At 45.1% G+C, this 16,186-nt stretch overlaps 1 protein-coding gene across 4 annotated transcripts in view; it reads right to left on the bottom strand.

Annotated features, from left to right (window-relative positions):
- Positions 1 to 16,186, bottom strand: part of LOC110506586 (furin-1) — a 101,059-nt gene that overhangs the window by 23,443 nt on the left and 61,430 nt on the right. For all 4 annotated transcript variants that reach the window (XM_021586313.3, XM_036964202.2, XM_036964200.2 and 1 more), the window contains exons 4-6: positions 9,869 to 9,964; positions 6,932 to 7,060; positions 6,658 to 6,734 (exon numbers count right to left, since the gene is read on the bottom strand). In XM_021586313.3, coding sequence (XP_021441988.1) covers positions 6,658 to 6,734; positions 6,932 to 7,060; positions 9,869 to 9,964 — 302 coding nt within the window. The remainder of the gene's footprint in view (positions 1 to 6,657; positions 6,735 to 6,931; positions 7,061 to 9,868; positions 9,965 to 16,186) is intronic.

The following is a 16,186-nucleotide window of genomic DNA, read 5'->3' as shown; positions in this document are numbered from 1 at the left end:
CCTATTGTATATCGGACAGTGCAGTTAGATTAACAAGAATTTAAGCTTTTAACCGATATAAGACACTTATGTTCCTAAATGTTTAATATCCATCATTTTTATAATTATTTATCTGAATTGCTCTCCCTCCAGTTTCACTGAAAGTTGTCCTGCTAGTGGGACGCCTATCCCTGAGAGTTAAAGAAAGATTTTTAAGCCATGAGACAATTGAGACATGGATTGTGTATGTGTACCATTCAGAGGGTGAATGGGCAAGACAAAAGATTTAAGTGCCTTTGAATGGGTTATGGCAGTAGGTGCCAGGCATACCGGTTTGTGTCAAGAACTGCAAAACTGCTGGGTTTTTCACACAGTTTCCTGTGTGTATCAAGAATGGTCCACCACCCAAAGGACATCCAGCCAACTTAACACAATTGTGGGAAGCAGTGTCAACATGGGCCAGCATTGCTGTGGAAAGCTTTCGATACCTTGTAGAGTCCCTGCTCCGATGTAATTGCCCCCTTACACTCTAACTGGTTGTGCCACCACTGAACGCAAATGCTTCCTGTAGTTGTTGATCAGTCTCTCACATCGCTGTGGAGGAATTTAGGCACACTCTTGCATGCAGAACTACTTTAACTCAGCGACATGGGTTTTCAAGCATGACCTGCTTGTTTCAAGTCCTGTCATATTGGGATTAGGTCTGCACTTTGACTAGGCCAATACAAAACTTCAAATTTGATTGTGTGTTTTGGATGATTGTCTTGGGTTAATATTATGTTCCAGGCTTCCAGCCAAATAACCACTGGGGGTTCAACCAGCTGGCCAGAGTCACGGTCACTTCCAACTAATTTCCTGATGCAATGGAAGCACACAAACAAAAATAACATTCCCAAGATTTTCTATGACAATGATTGGTTTACAGTCATTTAGCAGATGCTCTTATTCAGAGCGATTTACAGGAGCAAGTAGGGTTAAGGGCCTTGCTCAAGGACACATTGACAGATGTTTCACCTAGCCAGCTCGGGATTCAAACCAGTGACCTTTCGGTTACTAGGCCAATGCTCATAACCACTAGGCTACCTGCCGCCAAATTGAATTTCAATTGATTCGATTTCCTGCATTGCCTCAGCCTGGCATTGACATGGGATTGAACCCAACCTCGTGGTGTGGTTACAGAGGTTGTAACTGAGCAGAGCTCTGGTGTAGGCTATACGAGGGGGCTCAGATGAATTGGCCTATCAAAACACACTTTGCTCCACTCTGGCAGAACAAAGTGACGTCTCTCACTCCCACAGGGGAGGAGGGCGGCATCTCTCATCAAGTCACAGTGAGATAAATTAACATCACAGAGCCTTAATATCCCCCTGACACACAGTCTGGACTGATCTGACACACTGGCAGCCTCACTTACCATCAGTCACAGACCAGAGGACAGAAACTCTACTTTATATAACTGCTATAAAGTGTGCAGTTAAAAAGCCTTCCATAAAACAACCATCAATGATATATAATATAGATGAACTAAATGTACTTGCTTGGGATCAGACACTGACTCATGTGAGTGGGTCGGCCTCCATCTTATATTTCATGAACGAATACACTGACTCTCAACACAAAGACTCCGAATCGCACTGTGCTGGTATGATAAACTACAGTATGTAGAGAGGAGGTGCATCATCAGTAATAGATTATAGTTATCCCTTCAGTTTTATTCAATGGTTACTGTTTGTAATGAGATCAGCTCTGATCCAATCCCTGGACCATCTGTTACAGGCAGGTTGAATAACAATTTGTATTGTCTGTCTGTCTGTCTGTCTGTCTATCACACACACACACACGATGGTCTCATATTTGAGGTTAAAAATAGTGGCTACGATTCCGGACTTTCTGTGGCTAAAGATCTCTGCTTATGTGCTGGATTTTTTTATAAGGTACCTGCTGCCCACTCTGCTGCCTTCGTAGCTGCTGCCCTAATTGTGTAACAATCCTCTGTAGTCTCCACACAACAGTGATATTTATCTAGAGGGATAAGAGCAACAAAAAGCCATGTCAATGAGTTGAACACAACAGGCATTATCTGATTACAGACACACATGTCTGGAGAGAAGACTGAGACTTACACACAGCTACAGCTGGCTGCCAGCCCAAAGCTAACCATTGGATTAGCATTCATTCAAAGAACAGACAGCCCTACTTGCATCACATCACTGTGTGGAGGAAACACCTTCTACTCAAAGATTCTTAAACAATGACTCAACTAAAAGCAGACAGGCAGTGTCCAGGCACTCCGATACACCCATAGGGTAATACCTCACCAAAGTCACGTTGAAACAGACTAATTCTGAGTAATTGCTCTAATGTAGTCTGGAAGATGGGCACAAATCTTGGATCAGCTCCCCAATCCTAGGCTAGAACTCAAAACTGACATTGAATTAGACCAAGTGTTAATTTTCCTTTTATGTAATGACGTTGGGTCAATTGTCTTCGTCCTTGCTTTAATTGACAACTGCAGTAGGTCAAACAATCCATCTCCGTCAGCTGGCCGTTCCTCCAAGCAGAATTTACCATTAGGTATGGATCTAGGATGAGCTTACCGTGCCCAAAACATCACCCGCAGGGGGATTACGAAAAAATTAAAAAAAACTTAAGCACAGTGTGAAGGGGAAACTCCTTCCTTCCTTCCTTCCTTCCTTCCTTCCTTCCTTCCTTCCTTCCTTCCTTCCTTCCTTCCTTCCTTCCTTCCTTCCTTCCTTCCTTCCTTCCTCTGGGCTGCAGTTGAGCAGGAAATGAGGCAGGTCCCCAAGGAGCTGCAAGTCAGCCTGACCAGAACTACTGGAGCAGAGACAAGGCCATCTCCAGTCTTAACACCACGGACAAAGCCAGTTTTCAACTGAGCTGGCCAGAAAGTAATACATAAAGGTAAACTGAGGATAGGATACTGTAGACGGTGTTGGAATGATAAACTATGAGAGGAACGAGACAAACCTCCCAGAAGTTTGGACTAACTTAACTGAAGGGCATATTAAAATAAAACAAGAAAGCTGATTTCCATGGTAAGCTAAAACAACATTATCATTGTGCTGTGAGAATGCTGATTTTGCTTTCTCCTTAGCTGGAACTCATATTTCATAGTTATCAGTTTCGATAGAACATGGCTCCCATACTGGTGTGGAACTGGAGTGCTGAAACCATAAGGCTACAGTTTGATGAACTTTCGGGATGATGCAGCCAATTTGGTGCTCACATCCCCATGGCAACCAGCTGCCTCCTTAAAGGTCTTAACATTATCATAATAAATGTTAATACAAGGGGAAACCACAGGTGGAACTTCCATAAAGACACAATATTTCAAACGGAGCCAACTGTTAAAAGAACAGAGATTAAGACAAATATTTTTATGTGGGAAAAACTACAGGTGGAACACTTTAGAGGTTTCCTACAGAGCAGAAACACAGTGCTAACAGCCATTAAGTCCTTTCAGGTCATACATAAAGTTACACCTATTATCGTTGTGTAACGTGATGAAACTTCCTACGACAGGTCCAAGCTGTAAAATACCGTCCAGTCCACTGAAGTCCTGCTTCAAAATCCAAAATTACACCCTACTACTACTTTTTAAATGATGCCAAAAGCAGTGCACTACATAGACAGACTACTCAAATGGAACCCTATTCCCTATCTGAGAGCTCTTCTCGCTCAGATGCCATATTGGGCTATTGATAGCTTGACAGGGCGCTCCTTCCACGCGCTGTTTTTCCCTAACCTGAATGAATTACTGAGAAGAAAATCATTTGTGCTCTCTGAGGCTGGGCCATTGGCCCCAGCTGATCATTAGCCTGCCTGCCCAGAGGTAAATCTGGACAACTGCTCTGGCCCCGCTCCTACTCAATCAGCTGACTAATGAGTTGACCTACAGGACAAAATGTCTCTCAGTGTTTATGGAACAGAGGCAGGGGGGGAATACAAAGCAAACATCTTGTGTAACTAATCTGAGACGCTGTAAAATGAATCAACCTGCGTTGTTCTGTTGAGTGCTCCTGATTTAGAGCCTTCCTCCCAACACTGACGACCGGTCACATTAGGAAGAGGGATTTAATGTTCCAGAGAAATGATGGGCTGTAATGAAGAACAAGCGTTCTCCTCCTCTAACTGATAGCAATGTTTGATAAGTCAGAATGCAACCTTATATAACATCAATTGAACTATTTTCTTTGGCCCCTGCAGCCTTGTTACAGACACAAACGTGTGTGTACTAGACATTTCATGCTGTGTGTACACAACCTGACATATGACAGCGATACAGTGGAAACTGAAAGCAAATACTACACAAACACACATGCCTCCTGTTACAAAGCAAGAGCTCTTTCTGTCTTGCACTAACAGACACAGAGCACTGGCACCCTGGATGCCTGAGAAAAGGTGGTCAGATGATCACCAACACTTACTGCTACCAGCAATATCCCCAATGTTCACCCAATATACAGCTACATTGCTGTGTGTGTGTGTGTACAACTACAGTACAGTTAATCTAAGTTTCTTGTCCTTGATGGTATCTTGCAGCAAGCCAACTTAATGTAAAGCACGATTCAAACTCCCTGGCTCTTTTTAATTAAAATATGAATAACATGATATCAGCCATAGTACAGCAGTTACAGCAACGCGTGATAAAATCAACTTCCTCCAGGACATAAAAAAAAATACATCAAGTCCCCTTCCCACTGCTTTACCAAAATACCTCAAACAACAGAAAAGCCTCCGTTGGCTAAATCAATTACAAGAGAAGCTCAGTTCAAATCTTATGGAGATTATCCTGCGCTAGACTTAGCTTTAAAGCCTGCCACTCCCAGCTGAGGATGGGCATTTTGGGAAACATTTGATGCATAAAAATAACCCCCCCCCCCCCCCCCAATTCCAATTTTAGCTCACAGCAGAGGCCCCTAGAGAGACTGATCCTCCTGTTCTAAGACAGTATGGCTGCAGAGCCACAGGGCCAGATCACATGTTGACTTGAGAATCACGGGGCTGAATGGCCACATTGCTGCAGAGGAGCGTTCCTCAGGCAGTGGAAGAAAGGGAGCTTTATGGAGGTGAACAGAGCTGGGCTTTCTGCAGGGAACAGACCCTTACACAGCCTTACAGAGCTCCAGCCTGCCCACAGGGTGTTTACACACACGCCTACACCAAACCGACGCAGTTACACACACCTCAGTCCTGCCACGGGGAAGCGAGGCAGAGCTGGGCGGCCGGAGATAAGGGCTGGGGTGAGCTAGGCAGGGAGGAGAGGACAAGCCAGGAGGATTCTCAGTCCAAAGGCATTTACTGCACTGTGTGTGGGGGATAGGGGAATCAACTGTCTGTTGGCTGTGTGTATGCTGGGGGAATAATAATGTATGGCTCTGTGTGTATGCTGGGGGAATCATAATGGATGGCTCTGTGTGTGTACGCGTGTGTGGGGTAAGTGGCAGAGCTCCATTGGCGTTGGCTCTTACTCCACCGTTTCACTTTCTCGCCTTGACCGCAGGAGGCTCAAGACCTATGGCTATACACACTAGCGTAGGAAGTAATGTATGCACTGTCATTTTACTTGAGGCCATCTCCATCACTCCTTACACCAGTCTGGCCTCCATGTGGACAGTGCCTGCTCCAGACCCATGCAGTCTCAGTTGGAGACCTTTGATTTCCACCAGCGTCTAACTATAACCCTCTTTGCCTGTCATCACCAAGCATGGTTAGCCTCAAGATTAAAAAAAGGGTATTTGGCTAGCAGCCCGAAAACAGCAGATTACGGAAAATCACACATTTAAGTCAGAAAGGGGAAGCATGCAGGGGAGCAGAACGAGAGGAGCAGGCCTTTCCAGAGCCAGGAGATTTGTTGTATTCGTTAACGCTGATGAAATTAATTCAATCAATTCAGGGCAGCAGAGAAGACATTGGGGCGGTAGTAAACAAGTCTTAATGCCATCTGCTCAGGCCACTGCAGTAAAGCTGCTTTCTTCACAAATTCACTTAATCCCAGGAGATTTACTCCACTTAACTAGGCCACAGAAATGCCCTGTTAGCAGCTGGGTGATTTAAGACTCTAAAGCACATGTTTTTGCTCTCGATTGGGGGGAGACCCAAAACCCATTGACATGTTTTCCAACCCTCTAAGAGTCTACTACTTCAATCTGTCTCCCGGCTTATTAAAATAACTCAACTGTCACATTCATTGAGTGCATGTCCCTTTCTCTTTTCACTCAGAGAAGCTCTGCTCTAACAGCTGACAGACCTGGACCCAAGCCAGAGTGACGGTGCCCATAACTCACTCCATTACCCCCCCCCCCCCCCCAGCTATTCCAGATCTTTTCCTCTGTCTCTCTTCAATAGAACCACACACCCAGCTTGAGAAATGACAGTATTTTTTATGAGGACACCACAATGAAACAACCTATTCATGTAGAGGCCTGACGATTCCCGTGTAATGCGTTAAGTATTGCCTAATATAAGAACCATCCTACACGTCTCTTCTCTCAGAACTGAATCATAATGTGGCATGGGCACACGCCGTGACTCGTATTTCCATGTTAATCATGCATTGACGTCAATGGTAGATTTGTATAAAGAATCAAGTTAGGCACGGGGAGAACAAATTCTGCTGTCACTGAAACAGTGTCTTTTTTAAAATCAGGGTCTTACCGGTTGTCGTTGAGTTGTGTGTATCGTGGCTGAGGGTCTGGATCTCCGTCGTTCACATCATAGCTGGCGTCTGGGTCCTACATGCAGACAGAGACAATCAGAATCACTCATTATGATAAGAGGAGTAAGAGTAAAAGTCTAGGGGTGAATACCAATAGTCCAAAATGGCCTCCTCTCCTCATCAACATGGATCATGGAAAGGAAGCCACCTTAAACTATTGAAATGCAGCAGCCCCAGCCTTGAAGCCAGGGGTAAGATGACGGTGATACTCACATAGTTTGATATAAGGTCTGGGTGGTTCTTCTCTATACCATCGTCCAGGATGGACACCACCACTCCCTTCCCAGTGTAGCCCAGCTCCCATGCACCTTTAGCATTCAGGTCACGATGATTAGCATTGTACTGTGGAGTAGAAAACACCAAGAACAGTCAATGGAGTCTAAAGATCCATTACAAGACACACGTTAAATGACAAAAATTATCAAACTTATATCTTTGCATCATCAAATTAAGCAATATACCACAAACCCCTGAGGTACCTTATTGATATTATAAACTTAATACCAACGTAATTAGAGCAGTAAAAATACATGTTTTGATACACGGTCTGATATACCACGGCTGTTAGCCAATCAGCATTCAGGGCTCGAACGACCCAGTTTATAATTGTTTTTATGAAATGAAAAAAATATACCGCGATCGTCTCCAACCAGAAATATATAGATGAGTGTTTGGGTGGTGTGTCAGACTGCATTAGACATCAATCATAACAGAAAATGACTAAATCCCCACGGGAGGCAGACGGCATCCTGTGGCACCAGACAGGCTTACAACATCCTGTGGTGCTAGGCAGACAAAGACAGACAGGCTCGTCACTCAGCATGTAGCATCAGTCCCAGACCAGAACACGTCTCTCATCAGAGCCACCCCGAGGGTCTCTGTTAGTGGGCAACCAGCCACCAGGGTAATGTTACAGAGACTTCTACACAGGCCTTTTGGTATTCTCTCCACATCATACTTGACCATTGGTCAAATACCATGATTGAGGCCTTGCAGTTCACAGCCATTTCTCTAAAATGCTGCCGCAAATTTAATATAATTTGTCTGAAAAGCGTCCTACTATTTTCCTCTCATCCAAGGCCTTCGGTGTCAGATACCACACCCCTTCGGTGTCAGATACCCCTTCGGTGTCAGATACCACACCCCTTCGGTGTCAGATACCACACCCCTTCGGTGTCAGATACCACACCCCTTCGGTGTCAGATACCACACCCCTTCGGTGTCAGATACCACACCCCTTCGGTGTCAGATACCACACCCCTTCGGTGTCAGATACCACACCCCTTCGGTGTCAGATAGATCAAAGCTTTGGCCATGGTTGTGTGGATCCATCTCACTCAGAAAATCCTGATTAAATCTGGAAATTACCCTGAAAATTCTCCAGGCTCTTGTAATGGTCTTGGACATTGGTATTTCTGTATTTTTCCTATACCTAAATTGACCGCTTACTGCATTAAATATTGGCACATGAACAAACTGTCCTGCCTTCGAAATCTCACACTGTGCCTTGAGCTTTTTTATTTATTTATTTTTCATCCATGAGGGACAGACCAGTGATATGAGCTGCGGTCATACATAAGAATAAGCAGAGGAAGTAGCAGCAAAGTCTATCCATGTCCTTATCATAGAGACACAGTGTAAACTGACGACAGATACTTTCTGCCACCAAGAATCACCTGGGCTCAGGCTCTCAGACTAGGCTCTCAGACTAGGCTCATATAGCAGCACCCCATCTAGAACACTGCTTTGCCTGACTGCACCCTTGTTACATGCACACTACACCTACACCCTTATTCACACCACACTACAACATTATACCTTTGCTACAGCTACATGCTCCCACTAAAACTAAAATACCCTTTTTACACTCCTTACACCCTCACAACCTTCTCATTGCATACTCTCTACTCCTCGTACCTCACTCCACAGTAGCCTTACTAAACCCACTAACCGCAAGCAGCACCAGCTGTACCTCTCCATACTTCTCCATCGCAGGGCCCCGGGTTCCCTGACTCCCTCTGTGGCATGATAGTAAACTGCTTAAGTCAAATCAGTGTGCCTGGAGAGTTCGCGAGCGAGCTGTGTGCGACAGAGCTGTGAACTCCGGAGGGGAATTAAATGTAGCTAGTCACACTGGTGAAGTCAGCACCCCCCCCAACAGCAGCAGCTCGGGGACATGGGGCGAAATTGGATTTGCTTCAGCTCCAGAGAATAAGCGAGGAATGTTTGTTTGTTGAGAATTACAATCAACTCTTTTATATTGCCTTGAACCTTCTTTGAGACTAATTAAAGGTGGAGCAAAGTGAAGAGAAATCACAACTTGTTTATCCCACCGTTTCTTTCATGGACCACTGGATCAGACTGTGTAACCTTGTCAAAGTGCTTTGCATTTAAGATGATACATACAGTCAATAACTGAGACTGGTTTAATTTCAGTCCTTTATTTATATTCACGGCCTCGTTCGGGGACTGTGCCATTGTCTGGGGAATAGAATAAATAGATGAATTCAATTTAAGACTGGAAACCCAAATGTGTATGCCGTTCTGATAATGGACTCCTAAAAGACCATGGTCATTAAGCAGTCCATTCTGCATCGACCAAGACGCTTAAATCACACCCACTCCTTCAGACAAAGGGCCGCCATGTATTAATACAGTATATTGAATAGAGTAAAGTTGATTTTTTTACTCGGCCAACAGGGAAATATCCACTGAGTTATTGGAGAATGGGCAGACCGATCAAACAGAGCGCTGGGCTCTGCTGTGCCACTGTATGGGCTCTTATGTCATTTCCCTTTTAATAAAGATACAGGCTCTATAGAGCCCTGTGCATCCAGACATAACATTGCACACAGCCGAGCACAGGGAGGAATTACTGATCAACTGAGAAGAGGTTTGAACTGTCTGTCTCCTGACAACACAGTGGCTTCAGTGATGGGCAGTAGTCTGAAGTTGTCTGAGAGGTTGTTTCTGAAATTTCAGTCCATACACTGAGGAAGCCATTGTGGCTTATTTATGACAGCAATGAAGAGCTGAGAGTGGGTATTGATTTCTCTCCCTCGCATGAGACACATTCTTCCTCATATTTTTCCTATTGAGAGATAATAAAGCGATAGATTGTTAAACGTCAGCCAGACTTGGTCTACTCACCAGGTACCACTGCTGAGTGAACTTGGGGTCTGAGGGCTCCGTGTAGATGTCCCTCTTCTTCCTACTCTTCACCACCTGCTGTTCTGCCCACGTCACCTGAGGAACACACACACACACACACACACACAGAGGCATCAGTCATGGCATTAAACAGAGAGACGTGATTACATTCAGCTTGGGCACTCCACATTAAAGCTGGAATCTTTAATGGTGAAACTACCACATCCTACAACAAGTTAATGCAAACTGTTATTTTTTCTTCTTCATTAGACATTGTACTAGTGAGAAGCAGCAATATGTACTGCAATTTTTGACCACATTGGGCGACACTCCTCACATCCACTTCGTCAACAAAACAAAAACAAAAGCCGTGGGGCAAACAGTGGCGCCGTTTCCCCTGCTGCGGATTCCATCTTCAAGTAGACTCGTTCACCATCTTAATATCCTGATGGGAACGCCACTACTCCTCTAGTAACAGGGATTTCAACCAGAGGGCGGCCATTACTGAAGTAGCCGTGCTAATGCGGCACTCAATATACCAGAGGAAGACCATTAGTACAGGGTATAAGGAATAACGATGAGCAGGAGGGAACATGAGGGTCACCGTTTCCCCCGAATGAAAGAGAAATCTAGTTTCAGCAAGCAGAGCGGGATGACAGCAGAGAGAGATAAAGGGAACAGCAGTTCTAACATACGTTTCAGGAGCTCCTCATTAGAGACCGAGCCTAACGACGGCCTGCGCTGAGACTAATTACAACTGCTAGATGAGGTCAGATAGGGGGCCACACAGACACACACAAAATCACATTAACGCAGACAGAGACAGACACACAAACAAAAAAACAACATAGAAAGGAGGATATATATACACACACCCAGTCTTTATCCTCAGTCTCCCTCCTCACTGTGCTCTTCCTCCCCACACAAAGCCCTGGTAATAACAGTAAGCAGGGAGGGATTTTTCTGGATTGTGTGTGCATTGTGTTTTATTTTTTGCCAGGTATTACTGCGCTGTTGGAGCTAGAAACTGTGTAAGCGACCAATAAAATGTGATTTGATTTGAGATATTCTTCTCTGGGAGTTCCAGCCGGTGTGCGGCAGAAAGTGTGGACAGAGGCAGATAGCACACAACGACAACCTTGCATCACACCCCTCTACGGGCTGCTGTCTCTCCGTACAGTGGAGTGGCTGAAAGGGACGCAGGCAGAGGGGGAAGTGGAGAGAGGGGTGTGGACGAGAAGCTGCAGCAGGGAGGCAAGAGACTGCTGCAAGGACAGAGAGGCAGGCATGAAGGACAACCAGGAACCACAGCAGCCCCCTCTCTGCTAACAGCTCAAACCACAAGAGCGTCAATAACACCAAGGTTACTACCGACAACACACACCTTTATGCGCTGCCCTCCAACCAATAATTGGTGTACAGAAGTTTTAAAACGGACGTGTTTACATGAATCAGTGTTGAAAGGCCCTTGTTGGTGGCAGTTGTACAGAATCACACTGGAACAGATGCTTCCACAGTGGGTGGCCCCTTCACAAGGTCAACACATTAAGAAGAATGGGGGACTGGGGGTGGGGCGCTACTGTACTGACAGCAGCAATATGAAAACAGAGATAACATGGGGTATTTATCGGTGTCCTACAGCAGGGGATATCAGATGAAATAGTGGGGCATGGCTACGTTAGACTATTGGGATGTACCATCCGACTTCACTCCATTACCCATGAGTCCACGTGACCTCCTGTCAGGAAGCAACAGTTTCCATTGATCTCTAATCCAGGCTGCAGTCATGGAACAGAGTAGATAGTGTTGCTTTCCTCTCTTTACCCAGTCATCAGCTTTACACTCACCAGCTCCCCACAGACCAGTCACCAGCTTTACACTCACCAGCTCCCCACAGACCAGTCACCAGCTTTACACTCACCAGCTCCCCACAGACCAGTCATCAGCTTTACACTCACCAGCTCCCCACAGACCAGTCATCAGCTTTACACTCACCAGCTCCCCACAGACCAGTCACCAGCTTTACACTCACCAGCTCCCCACAGACCATTCACCAGCTTTACACTCACCAGCTCCCCACAGACCATTCACCAGCTTTACACTCACCAGCTCCCCACAGACCAGTCATCAGCTTTACACTCACCAGCTCCCCACAGACCAGTCATCAGCTTTACACTCACCAGCTCCCCACAGACCAGTCATCAGCTTTACACTCACCAGCTCCCCACAGACCAGTCACCAGCTTTACACTCACCAGCTCCCCACAGACCAGTCACCAGCTTTACACTCACCAGCTCCCCACAGACCAGTCATCAGCTTTACACTCACCAGCTCCCCACAGACCAGTCATCAGCTTTACACTCACCAGCTCCCCACAGACCAGTCACCAGCTTTACACTCACCAGCTCCCCACAGACCAGTCATCAGCTTTACACTCACCAGCTCCCCACAGAATAATGACGACTGAGGCGACATCAAAAATAATGTTCAAAAAGGAAACAGTGATATTGCATGGCCAGAAGCAACATGGTTTTTCCCTGACTGTTAAGTCTCTTACTCTGCGATTTACTGGCGGCCACAGAATGAGGCTAGGTCAGCCATGCGGAGAGTGAGAGGGCCAAAAGAGGGAGGGAGAGGACCCCTGTAATTGTGCCATGCCACAGTCTGGGCTCGTCCTCCTGCAAACAAGGCATTAACAAGGCCTGCTACAAGACCCCTTAATCACAGCTCAAGCACACTCAGTCAAGCATGCAGATTAGCTGCTGGTACTGGGCTCACTATGTGGTGTGTGTACTGAGAACACACATTAGGGAGAAACTCACTTTCCATAAAAACAACAGTCTCTATGGTAACTCAGGGCAACACTGTTTACAGTCTGCATTTGACCAATGGAGCCTGTCATTGCTTTCATGAACTCTGCCAACCACAATACAACCAGAAAGAACACTGTTGATAGTTTGTTACCTTGATGTTCCAGATGGAAAACCGGAGGTTCAGATGGAAAATGGAGTTTCTGGACTGTTAATGAACAGTCTGCTAAGCTCAGACAGCGTCAGTATCTCTGAGGTTATTGATTAAAAACAGGTCAGTCATGAAAGATAGCATTCCAGATTAGCTAAATCCCTCTCTTAAAATGCACAGGGTTATCAAGTAGCGCCTGACTGCATAGAGGATGAACAAGCATTTCGCTACACTCGCATTAACATCTGCTAACCATGTGTATGTGACCAATAACATTTGATTTGAGGATGGGAAGGCAACAAAAAAAAAATGGCGCAACCAATCCTTTCCATAGGACTGATCTTTTCAAATTAGCCTAATGGATCACCCCCAGAAAACAGCATTAACTTTTTGGTGACCGGGGGGCAGTATTGAGTAGCTTCGATGAATAAGGTGACCAGAGTGAACTGCCTGCTACTCTGTCCCAGGTGCTAATATATGCATATTATTAGTAGTATTGGATAGAAACTCTGAAGTTTCTAAAACTGTTTGAATGATGTCTGAGTATAACAGAACTCATATGGCAGGCAAAAACCTGAGAAAAATCCAACCAGGAAGTGGGAAATCTGAGGCTTGTAGTTTAACTCAGCCCCTATTGTAGATACAGTGGGATATTGGTTATGTTGTACTTCCTAAGGCTTCCACTAGATGTCAACAGTCTTTAGAACTTTTTTTTTTTTTTTTTTTTGAGGCTTCTACTGCGAAGTGGGACCGAATGAGAGAAGAATGAGCCAGGTGTCTGGCAGAGTGCCACAGGCTCTGAGGCGCGGTCACGAGAGAGTTAGCTCTCGTTCCATTGCTTTTCTACAGACATAGGAATTCTCCAGTTGGAACATTATTGAAGATGTATGATAAAAACATCCTAAAGATTGATTCTATACATCGTTTGACAAGTTTCTACGGGCTGTAACGGAACTTTTTGAACTTTTCGTCCGACGTTCGGCTGGACCTGAACGCACTTTTGGATTTGTTTACCAAACGCCCTAACAAAAGAAGCTATTTATAATGCTATTTCTGACTAATGTTGGCCACCCAATATGGCAGATATCTTTTTGGCTGCTTTGTTGTCTGAACGCTGTACTCAGATTATTGCATGGTTTGCTTTCTCCGTAAAGTTTTTTTTATTTTTTATCTGACACAGCAGTTGCATTAAGGAGAAGTATATCTCTAATTCCATGTATAACACTTGTATTTTCATCAACATTTATAATGAGTATTTCTGTAAATAGATGTGGCTCTCTGCACAATCACTGCATGTTTTAGAACTACTGAACGTAACACGATTTTTTGATATAAATATGCACTTTATCGAACAAAACACACATGTATTGTGTAACATGAAGTCCTATGAGTGTAAGCTGATGAAGATCAAAGGTTAGTGATTCTTTTTTATCTCTATTTGTGCTTTTTGTGACTCCTCTTTGGCTGGAAAAAATGGCTGTGTTTTTCTGTGAGTTGGTGGTGACCTAACATAATCGTTTGTGGTGCTTTCGCTGTAAAGCATTTTTTTTAAATCAGACACCGTGGCTGGATTAACGAGAATTTATTCTTTGAAATGGTGTAAAATACTTGTATGCTTAAGGAATTTTAATAATGAGATGTTTATTGTTTTGAATTTGGTGATTTGCACTCTCACTGGCTGTTGGCGAGGTGGGACGCTACCGTCCCACATATCCCAGAGAGGTTAATGAGAGGCTTGTGTTTTTCTTATGAGACAGGGAGTGAATAAACATTTTGAATGGATGGATTTAAAATCAACACATTAAGACAAGAGAAGTTAAGTTTAACTCGGAGACAAAGTTACCACAAATTACCATCCGATCCTCTGTCAAGAAAGACAGACGCTTCCAATGTTAATTACACTTAAAGGCCTTTGCCAAAGTTTCCCTATCGCAAAGAGAGATAATTAAGCAAATGTTTGAAAAGGGAAAAATTGGAGCGAGCCAGAGAGGGAGTCTCCGGGAATTCTTAAACAGACCGAGTGAGGTGGAACAGAACAGAGGGAACCAGCTAGCAGTTAACAGATAAGATCTCCATTATAAATGGGTCCGGATGCCAGCTATCTGAGACGGCTTTTCTCTTTGCTCCAGACCATTCACATACAAGACCCCGGCTGCTTGGTTAAACGCTGCTGTCCTGCAGATACTGAGCAGACAGGTCTCTGTGCCTTCCTTCCTGCTCTCTTCTCTTCCCCTCCATATACAAAAATGAACACAACCAAACATGAACACAACCAAACATGAACACAACCAAACATGAACACAACCAAACATGAACACAACCAAACATGAACACAACCAAACATGAACACAACCAAACATGAACACAACCTTAGGCCCACACCAAAGCTAGAGTGCTATTACCATGGCAGAGCATGGCTGTAGTATTACATTGCTGTAGTAACGGTAGCTGTATGGATTGTAAAATGATTAGGTCCAGGGGTTTTCCCTGACCACATGGCCTGCCCAGGAATAACTGGTAATACTGATGGCTGGATTGATGGCATTTCTATGGGTATATCATTTAGGCCTAACTAACACAATTTCACTACAGCAATGGTCTTACAACAGCAACACAATATTAGAGTAATGCATCACCATTAGATGTGAATGAGCAGCCGGGCCAAGCCCAGGCATTAGCTCCCCGATCAGCGGGGTCTGTCAGCCAGGCTGAGTTTTGGCAGAGTCCCTGGCCATTTGGTCCACAGTAATGTGGGTCTTTGAGCAGGGTTTATTGCTGCTTTTGTTTGAGATCCATCTCCCCCAGTGTGACTGCTGTGGGCCACAGGACTGACCTGAGCAGTGCAGGGAGGGAGGTGCAAGGAGGTTCCCCTTTCTTTGAGGTGCTCAGGGAGAAAAGGAATTCAACAACAGGAAATGGAGCAGCTGCGAGAGAGGAAATCCCATCAGTTGAGTGGTGAGGAGAGGAGTGGGGTTGGGGCGGGGCGGGAGCAGTGTTGTTTTGGTGCTGTGCTGCTAAGGGTAAGAGGATAGGCCACACAACGCTTTTCTCACCGTGCGCCTGCTCAAGACAAAACAGCAGCGAGACTTGGCCACACAGTTCGCTGGCTGAATGACCTCCCATAACGCAGGGAAACCAAAACATGGGTTCTCTACAGTCAACAGGAACAGGACTGGGTATGAGAGATGACCACTGGCAGACTGCAGTAGCACTTAGTCCTTCTTGGGAGTGTCATGGGAAGACAATGGACTTCCCATGACACTCCATAGTGACAGGGGATTTTCAATTGTGGGTTCCCAGGGGATGTCAGTTAGTACCACAGGTCTTGCTCATTCACACCTAGTCACCCCCATAAGA

This window comes from Oncorhynchus mykiss, chromosome 26 (assembly GCF_057628025.1).
Source record: "Oncorhynchus mykiss isolate SJ-2025 chromosome 26, ASM5762802v1, whole genome shotgun sequence".
Classification (NCBI taxonomy): Eukaryota; Metazoa; Chordata; class Actinopteri; order Salmoniformes; family Salmonidae; genus Oncorhynchus; species Oncorhynchus mykiss.
The sequence above is the reverse complement of the archived record's forward strand: the minus strand, read 5'-3'. Positions and strand labels throughout refer to the sequence as shown.